The sequence below is a fragment of the Pneumocystis carinii genome, assembly GCF_001477545.1.
Source record: "Pneumocystis carinii B80 chromosome Unknown supercont1.55, whole genome shotgun sequence".
NCBI classification, from domain to species: domain Eukaryota; kingdom Fungi; phylum Ascomycota; class Pneumocystomycetes; order Pneumocystales; family Pneumocystaceae; genus Pneumocystis; species Pneumocystis carinii.
Genome location: NW_017264767.1, coordinates 1 through 9,851, shown reverse-complemented (window position 1 = coordinate 9,851; position 9,851 = coordinate 1). Strand labels below are relative to the sequence as shown.

The following is a 9,851-nucleotide window of genomic DNA, read 5'->3' as shown; positions in this document are numbered from 1 at the left end:
GTCGTCGTAGTGGTCGTCGTAGTGGTTGAGATTTCTTTTTGCGTCTCTGTATGATGAGGCTTAATTTCTAATGGTTCCAGTTTACATAATGTGTCAATTTCTTTGCAAACATCATCAACACTCGAACAATCCTTTCTAAAACCGCAATCTAGTTCTAAAGCTTTACATTCTTCTTTCAATTCCAAATACAATTCCAATGCTATCGTCGTTGCATCAAATGCTTTTACCTCAACTTCTGATACTTCTTCAGCTACATATGCTCTTTTAACGAGTCCAAGTTTTGCAGAGTCTGTCTTTCCATTACCTGGTGTGCCTGATGTTCCACTTGGTGCACCTGGCGTTCCACTTGATGTATCTGATGTTCCACTTGATGTGCCTGGAGTTCCATTTTGTGATGGTGGTGGTAGTGGTGACCCTGGTGCTTGTGGTGGTGGTGGTGGTGGTACTAGTGTAGAATCACTGCCATTCTGCGCATTTGGCGGTTTGTCTTGTTTAGGCCTTGATAGCAATAATTTAGCTGTCTCCGTAGAATCTTCTGCCGCCTTTTTGAGCTTATCGTATTCATTCTTGTTCTTTTCTAATTCCTCTTTTGCTTTATCCAGATCGGCTTTTAAAGTAGGGCATTTCTTCTGTAATTTATCAACTAATTTTTCGCAAACATTTCCCAAGGCATTAGCTTCACACTTATCAAGCAGAATTTTGAATGTTTCATTCTTTTTCAACTCAGCGCAACGCTCTCCTAATGCTTCTTTACATTTTTTTTCCTCGCTTAAACTGCCTTTCAACAGGTGAGTCAACTCATCCTTCGATTTCAACTTTTTAAAGGTTTCACTGCATTCTTCTTCAAGTTTTAGACAGTTATTATCTTTCTCCTCTTCTTTTACCAACTGATCTGGACAATTTTTCACAAGTTGATGACAATGTCGGCCCCATGTTGTGCAGAGTTCTTCGAGTGTTGTTTCATTTTTATTTTTATTTGCTTCTCCAATTTGTTCTAGAATTTCTTCATTTTTGATGTTGACTTTTAAATATCTACAATCTTGACTTGTATGGTGTACCATATATTTACATGTTTCTTCTGGCAAAGCACATGAAAACCCAAATGGATTCCTCCTTTTCCTATATAAAGTATTACATTTCTCATGCAATGCCTTCGTACAATTTTGCTCATCGTATAATGCATCATCTTCTCTTTCTAAAAATACTTTTCTAAATCTCTCTGAAACTCTAAAGTATTCACAGCGTCTTTTCAATGTTATACACTTTTCTGAATTCAAATATGTATGATTTTTAAGTTCATCACACTTCTCCTTCAACTCAAGACAATCCTTTTCAAATGGAAAATCTCTCTGATCATCCAAAAGCACACCTAACTCTTTGGATTGAAGAAAAATATCATCTGAAAGCAGATAACATAGTTCTTTAGGATAAAGACATTGTGGAAGATATTTTTTATCTTTAAGTTTTGTACACTTTTCTACCACAGATTTTTTGCAACCCTCAGGATCGCTATTATAATATCTTATACTACCAAGGTTCTCACCCAACCCCTCTCGAAAGAGTGTATTCATGACCCTATATTGTCCTTTTTTATAGCACGCTGCTCGTGCATTTTGACATGCTTCATCAATCTCCTTATCTTTACACGCCTTTTTTAAATAAAAACATTCCGACTCAAGTTCTGCACACTCTCCCTTTGTAAATAAGGTTGGCAGATCTCTCCAGAATAAAAGTTTTGATTCTTCAGCTTTTTCATATTTTGTAGACAAATCTTTCAGATAAAGATTTAATTTGAGATGTGTACATCTTTCTTTTACATTTACATCTAGTAATTCTTTGCATTTCTCTTGTTTATTCTTTTCATCTTTGCATAACTTTTCCAAATCATGATCCAAATGCTTAAAATCATTACATTTTCCTAACAGTTCAGTGCATTTCTTCCCCGCATCATCCTTCTCATTCACATTTTCGCTCAACAGTAGCAAGAGATCTTGCAGAAAATCTTCACCAAACCTTCTTGGTACATCCACGCCTACTTTTCCAATAATAATTCCTTCTTTTTCAGCTCTTTTATAAACATCATCCAACCCAATACTTCTCAACAACGACGCCTTCGGCTTGACCGGACTAAAATCGGATTCCAGCGCTTTATATGTGAATCCTTTTCCCTCGCATTTCGTCTTATCATCCTTACATTTCGCGCCATCACACGCTTCTCCGTAAAAATGACATTTCTCAAGTCTTTCATAGCACTTCTCCGCTAATTCATTTGCCTCCAATGTTTTTTTTAAAGGCTCACAAACATCCTTGAATTTGGTTTCCAGCGTTTCACACGTTTTATCCGAATCAAGGCAGAAAGACATCAACTCGTTGCTTTCTCGACTTAACACTGGGCAAACCTTTTTCATCTCTGCTTGACATTTAGCTTTTTCTTTAGCTTCCTTTCCGAGCGCCCTCAAAAGGAGCTCCTCTGCCACCTTTTTACGCTTCAATTCGTAACATCCTTCCCTCAAGTCGACACAGTCACTCTTAATATTATTATAACCCGTCTCTTCTAAAAGTATACATTTTTCTTCATGTTTTTTACATTCTTCTTCATCTTTTATCTCTACCAATGCAGTTTCAAGTTCCTCTTCAAAAGTTTTCAATACTTTTTCAACTTTGGCTTTCAGGTCTTTGCATTTTTCGTCTCGTTTTGCTTCATCACAAAGTTCTTTAACTTTTTCATCCACTTTCTCTAGATTTTCATCTGCTTTCTTCAACTCTTCACAATATTCCTTGAGCCTTTTTTTGCATTCTTGTTCTTTATCATATTCCTTCTTCAGAATGAAAGCCAAAAGGTGTTCCTCCTTAATGTCATCTTGTGCTCCTTGTACTACTTGTGCTCCTGGTGCTTGCCTCTTAACCGGCCGTGCCATTGCCACCTATTTGGGGGGAGTTAAGTGGATGGTTTCTAAGTTGGATGTAGGCAGGTGAGTGGAAAGTTGTTTTGAAATGATTTTTTTACAACTTAGAGTTGTTCTTATCATTAATCATAAACTTTAGCTCTTCGATAAGCTTAAACTTTACCCGATAAAGCATAGTTTCGAACTAAGATGGTGTGTTAAAATTAAAACTTCATTTCATTCATTTACATTTCTATTATATATAAACAATGGATATATGCACATTTTCATTCTATTAACATTTTTTTCATTCATTTTACATCATCCCCATAACAATCACTCCCAACAACATTATTTTAATCATATCAGGGACTCTTATTTTCATTCCCTCATTCGGTTTTACATCTTCTTCTCCTTCTCCTCCTTTATCTGTCTCTTTGTTTGAATCGGTGGTACATTTGGTAGGCTTGCACTTTCTCATCGACGTCAACGTCACTGTCGACGTCACTGTCGACGTACTCGTTGTCGTACTCGTATGCAATGACGTACGTGTCACCCATGTATCTGTCGTCTGTATCATTGTACACTCTTCTGTTACTTTTCCTCCACTTCCTGATTTGGTTACCGTAACAGTCTTCTCAACGGTCTTTTCATCAGCCTTGCCATCAGTCTTTGTTTCCGTCTTTGTTTCCGTCTTCGTTTCTGTCTTCGTTTCTGTTATTTTCTCTGTATGATGAGGCTTAATTTCTAATGGTTTTATTCCTTCGCATAACTTGTCTATTTCTTCACAAGCTTGTTTAGATTCCTCACATTCCTTTCTAAAACCGCAATCTAGTTGTAAAGCTTTACATTCCTCTTTCAATTCCAAATACAATTCCAATGCTACCGTCGTTGCATCAAATGCTTTTACCTCTGCTTCTGATACACCTCCATCTACATATGCTCTTTTAACGAGTCCAAGTTTTGCAGAGCCCGTCGTTCCACTGCTTGGTGTGCCTGATGTTCCATCTGGTGCTCCTGGTGTTCCACCAGTTGATGGTGGTGGTAGTGGCTGTACTGGTGACTCTGCTGGTGATGATGATGACCCTGATTCTGGTGCAGGCGGTGATACTGGTGCAGAACCATTGCTATTCTGCCCACTTGGCGTTACGGCTTCTCGAGGCTTCGATAGTAATAACTTAGCTTTCTCCGTAGATTCTTTTGCTGCCTGTTTGACATTATCGTATTCATCTTTCTTGTCCTTCAACTCTTTTTTCGCCTTCTCCAGATCGGTTTTTAAAGTAGGACATCTCTCTTGTACTTTTTTAACTAATTTTATGCAAACATTTTGCTTCTTATCTTCTTTACAATCACTAAGCAGAATTTTGAATGTTCCTTTCTTTTCCAACTCAGTGCAACGCTCTCCTAATGTTTTTTTACATTCATCTTCACTCTTTAAACTTCCTTTCAACAGATGAGTCAGCTCCTTTTCCAATTTCAACTTTTCAAAAGTTTCACTGCATTTTTCTTCGAGTTTGTCACAGTTATGATCTTTGTTATCACCTTCTTTTTTCAACTGCTCCGGACAGTTCTCCACAAGTTGATGACAATGTCGGCCCCATGTTGTGCAGAGTTCTTCAAGTGCTGTTTCATTCCCATTTGCTCCTCCAATTTTTCCTACAATTCCTCCATTCTTGATGTTGTCTCTTAAATTACTACATTCATCTTTTGTATGGTATACCATATAACTACATGTTTCTTCTGGTAAAGCACATGAAACACTAAATGAATTCTTTCTCCTCCTATATAAAGTATTACATTTCTCATGCAATACCTTTGTACAGTTTTCCTGAGTCATTAACGAATCATCCTTTTTTTCTAAAAATACATTTCTAAATCTTTCTGTAACCTTAAAGTATTCACAGCGTCTTTTCAATGTTATACACTTTTCTAAATTCAATAATGAATCACTACCAAGTTCATCACACTTCTCCACCAATTCAAGACAATCCTTTTCTAATGGAAAATCCCTTTGATCATCTAAAAGCGAACTTAACTCTTTGGATTGAAGAAAAATATCATTTGAAAGCCCATAACATAGTTCTTTAGGATAAAGACATTTTGAAAGGTATCTTTTATCTTCTTTAAGTTTTGTACAGTTTCCTACCACAGATTTTTTGCATTCTTCAGGATCGCTATAAAATCTTACAAGACCAAGATTTCCCCTCAATTCCTTTTGAAAGAACTTATTCAACATCCTGTCTTGTCCCTTTTTATAGCACGCTGCTCTTGCATTTTGACATGCTTCATCAATCTTACTATCCTTACACGCATTTTCTAAATAGAAACATTCCGACTCAAGTTCTGCACACTCCCCTTTTATAAAAAAGGTTGGAAGCTTTCCCCACGATAAAAGATCTGATTTTTCATCTTCTTTAAATTTTGTAGACAACCCTTTCACATAAAGATTTAACTTGAGTTTTGTACATCTTTCTTTTACATCTAGTATTTTTTTGCATTTTTCTTGTTTATCAGCATCTTTGCATAACTCCATCAAATCAGTATTCAAATACTTAGAAGTTTCACATTTTTTTAACGCTTTTTCGCATTTCTTCCCTGCATCCTTATCATTCTCATCTCTGCTCAAGACTAGCAAGAGATCTTGCAGAAATTTTGTACCTGACTTCCTTGGTAGATCCACTCCTGATTTTCCAATAATAATCCCATGTTTTTCCGCGTTTTTATACACATCATCCAACCCAATACTTCTTAACAACGACGCCTTTGGTTTCACCGGACTAAAATCAGATTCCGGCGCTTTATATGTGAATCCTTTTTCCTCGCATTTCGTCTTATCCTCCTTACATTTTGTATTACCACACGCTTCTTTGTAAAAATGACATTTCTCAAGTCTTTCATGACACTTTTCTGAGCTTTTCTCATTCAATTCTGTTTCTAAAGGTTTGCAAACTTCGCCCAATTTTGTTTTCAGCTCTCCACACGTTCCATCCGGATTAAGGCAAAAAGTCATCAATTCGTCGCTTTCTCGGCTTAACACTGGGCAAACAGTATTCATCTTTCCTTTACATTTACCATCTTCTTTAGCATCCCCTCCGAGCGCCCTCAAAAGAAGATCCTCTGCCACCTTTTTACGCTTCAATTCGTAACATTTCTCCCTCAACTCGACACACTTCTCCTTAACATCATCATCACCCGTCTCTTCTAAAAGTATACATTTTTCTTCATGTTTTTTACAATTTTCATCTTTTAATTTTCCTAATTCATCTTCAAGTTCCGTATCAAAAGTTCCCAATTCTTTTTCAACTTTAGCTTTCAGGCCTGTGCATTTTCCGTCTCGTTTTGTATCATCACCAGCACCACAAATTTCTTTAACTTTCTCATTCACACTGAATTTCTCATCTGCTTTCTTCAACTCTTCACAATATTTCTCGAGTTCTTCTTTGCATTTATTATCTTTATATTTCTCCTTCACAATGAAAGCCAAAAGGTGTTCCTCCTTAATCTCTTCTGCTGGTGGTACTGCTGGTGCTTGCCTCTTAACCGGCCGTGCCATTGCTGCCTCCTTGTAGGGAGTTTAGTGGGTAGTTTCTAAGTTGAATATGGGTAGAGTGAAAAGTTAGTTATTTTGAAATGATTTTTTACGACAAACTTGAACTCGTTCTTATCATAAACTTTAGCTCTTCGATAAGCATAAACTTTACCAAATAAAGCTAAGTTATTAATTAAAATATCGGACTAAAATTATTAAAATTTTATTTTTCAATTCATTCATTCATTTACATTTCTATTATATATAAACAATGGATATATGCACATTTTCAATCTATTAACATTTTTTTCATTCATTTACATCATCCCCATAACAATCACTCCCAACAACATTATTTTAATCATATCAGGAACTCTTATTTTCATCCCATCATTCGGTTTTACATCTTCTTCATCTTTTCCTTCTTCTCCTTTATCTGTCTCTCTGCTTGAATCAGTAGTACATTTTGTAGGCTTGCACTTGCGCATTGAGGTCAACGTCACTGTAGACGTCACAGTAGGCGTACTTGTCACGGTGCTCGTATGCAATGACGTACTCGTCACCCATATATCTGTCGTCCGCACTAATGTACACTGTTCTGTTACTTTTCCTCCACCTACTGTCTCAGTGACTGTCTCAGCGGCCTTCTCAATGGTCTGTGTTTCCGTCACCTTATTTGTTATTGTCTCTGTATGATGAGCCGAAACTTTTAATGCTTCCAGTTTACATAAATCGTCTATTTTTCCGCAGACTTCTTTAGAACCAGGACATTCCTCTGTAAAATCGCAATCTAGTTTTAAAGCTTTACATTCCTCTTTCAATTCCAAATACAACTCCATTGCTATTGCCGTGTTATCAAATGCTTCTACCTCTGCTTCTGATACACCTCCATCTACATACGCTCTTTTAACGGGTCCAAGTTTTGCAGAGTCTGTCGTTCCAGTGCTTGGTGTGCCTGATGTTCTACCAGTTGATGGTGGTGGTAGTGGCTGTACTGGTGGCTCTGCTGGTGATGATGATGACCCTGATTCTGGTTGTACTGGTTGTAATACTTGCTCTGAAGCACTGCTATTCTGCCCACTTGGCGTTACGGCTTCTCGAGGCTTCGATAGTAATAACTTAGCTTTCTCCGTAGATTCTTTTGCTGCCTGTTTGACATTATCGTATTCATCTTTCTTGTCCTTCAACTCTTTTTCCGCTTTCTCAAGATCAGCTTTTAAAGTAGGACATCTCTCTTTTACTTTATCAACTAATTTTTTGCAAACATTTTTCTTGGTAACATCATTACATTTATCAAGCAGAGTTTCGAATGTTTTATTCGGTGCTGTTTTCCATTCAGTGCAACGCTTTTCTAATGCTTCTTTACATTTTTTTTCCTCGCTTAAACTGCCCTTCAACAGATGACTCAGCTCCTCCTCTAATTTCAACTTTTTAAAGGTATCCCTGCATTTTTCTTCGAGTTTGTCACAGTTTTGATCTTTATCACCTTCTTCTTTCAACTGCTCTGGACAATTCTCCACAAGTTGGTAACAATGTCGGCCCCATGTTGTGCAGAGTTCTTCGAGTGCTGTTTCATTTTTATTTTCATTTGCTTTTTCAATTCCTTCTAGAATTTTTTCATTCTCCATGTTGATTCCTAAATATCTACATTCTTGACTTGTACGGCCTACCATATATTCACATGTTTCTTCTTGCAAAGCACATGAAACGGTAAATGGATTCTTTCTCCTCCTAGATAAAGCATCACATTTCTCATGCAACACCTTTGTACAATTTTTCTGAGTCCTTAACGAATCATCTTTTCTTTCTAAAAATACTTTTCTAAATCTCTCTGAAACTCTAAAGTATTCACAGCGTCTTTTCAATGTTACACACTTTTCATAATTCAAATATGTATGATTTTTAAGTTCATCACACTTCTCCTTCAACTCAAGACAATCCTTTTCAAATGGAAAATCTCTCTGATCATCCAAAAGCATACCTAACTCTTTTGATTGAAGAAAAATATCATCTGAAAGCAGATAACATAGTTCTTTAGGGTAAAGACATTTTGAAAGGTATCTTTTATCTTTAAGTTTTGCACACTCTTCTACCACAGATTTTTTGCAATTTTTAGGATCGTCACTATAATATCTTATATGACCAAGCTCCCCCTTCAATTCCTTTCGAAACAACGTACTCAACAACCTATCTTGTCCCATTTTATAGCACGCTACTCGTACATTTTGACACGCTTTATCAATCTCATTATCTTTACACGTTGTTTCTAAATAAAAACATTCCGACTCAAGTTCTGTACACTCTCCCTTCGTAAATAATGTTGGCAGCTCTCTCCAGAATAAAAGATCTGAATCAGCTTTTTCATCATATTTTGTAGACAACCCTTTCAGATAAAGATTTAATTTGAGTTTTGTACATCTTTCTTTTATATTTAGCATTTTTTCGCATTCGCCCTCTTTTTCATTATTGCATAACTTTTCCAATTCAGTATTCAAATACTTAAAATCATTACATTTTTCTAACACTTTATTGCATTTCTTTTTTGGTTCCTTGTTTTGGTCATATCTGCTCAACACTAACAAGACATCTTGGAGTAAATCACCACCAAACCTTCTTGGTAGATCCACTCCTTGTCTTCCAATAAAAATTCCATCTTTTTCAGCTCTTTTATAAACATCTTCCAACCCAATCCTTGTCAACAACGACGGCTTCGGTTTGACAGGACTAGAATCGGATCCTGGCGCTTTATATGTAATATTATTTTTCTCACATTTCGTCTTATCCTCTTCACACTTTGTATTTTCACACGCTTCTTTGTAAAAATGACATTTCTCAAGTCTTTCATAACACTTCTCCGCTAATTCGTCTTTTTTAAGCTCTTCTTCTAAAGGCTTGCAAACATCCTTCAATTTGGTTTCCAGCGCTTGACACGTTCCACTCGGATCAAGGCAAAAAGACATCAACTCGTCGCTTTCTTGGATTAACACTAGGCAAGCCTTTTCCATCTTTCCTTTACATTCACCATTCTTTTTAATATCCCCTACGAACGTCCTCAAAAGGAGCTCCTCTGCCATATTTTCACGCTTGAACATGTAACATCCTTCCCTCAACTCGACACACTTCTTCTTAATAACACCATGATTCGTCTCTTCTAAAAGTATACATTTTTCTTCATATTTTTCACATTCTTCATCTTTTATGTCTTTCAATGCATTTTTAAGTTCCCCTTCAAAAGCTTTCAATACTTTTTCAACTTCGCCTTTCAGGTCTGCGCATTTTTGTTCTATATTATTACAAATTTCTTTAACTTTAGTATGAACTTTATTTAATTCTGGATCTATTCCTTTCAATTCTTCACAATATTCCCCAAGCTTTGGTTTGCATTTCTTTTCATGTTCTTCATAATCTTCTCTCAAAATATAAGCAACAATATCATC

At 36.4% G+C, this 9,851-nt stretch overlaps 3 protein-coding genes across 3 annotated transcripts; all 3 read right to left on the bottom strand.

The window, feature by feature from the left end:
• Positions 1-2,918, bottom strand: T552_03751 (hypothetical protein; the record flags this gene model as incomplete). Its single annotated transcript, XM_018372100.1, has 1 exon — positions 1-2,918. A coding segment is annotated over one exon (2,918 nt), but the record flags the coding sequence as incomplete, so codon positions are not given.
• Positions 2,919-3,201: 283 nt separating this feature from the next.
• Positions 3,202-6,438, bottom strand: T552_03749 (hypothetical protein; the record flags this gene model as incomplete). Its single annotated transcript, XM_018372098.1, has 1 exon — positions 3,202-6,438. One exon carries the CDS (start codon positions 6,436-6,438, stop codon positions 3,202-3,204), a length of 3,237 nt encoding a protein of 1,078 aa, XP_018224134.1.
• A 293-nt stretch (positions 6,439-6,731) lies between these two features.
• Positions 6,732-9,851, bottom strand: T552_03750 (hypothetical protein; the record flags this gene model as incomplete). Its single annotated transcript, XM_018372099.1, has 1 exon — positions 6,732-9,851. A coding segment is annotated over one exon (3,120 nt), but the record flags the coding sequence as incomplete, so codon positions are not given.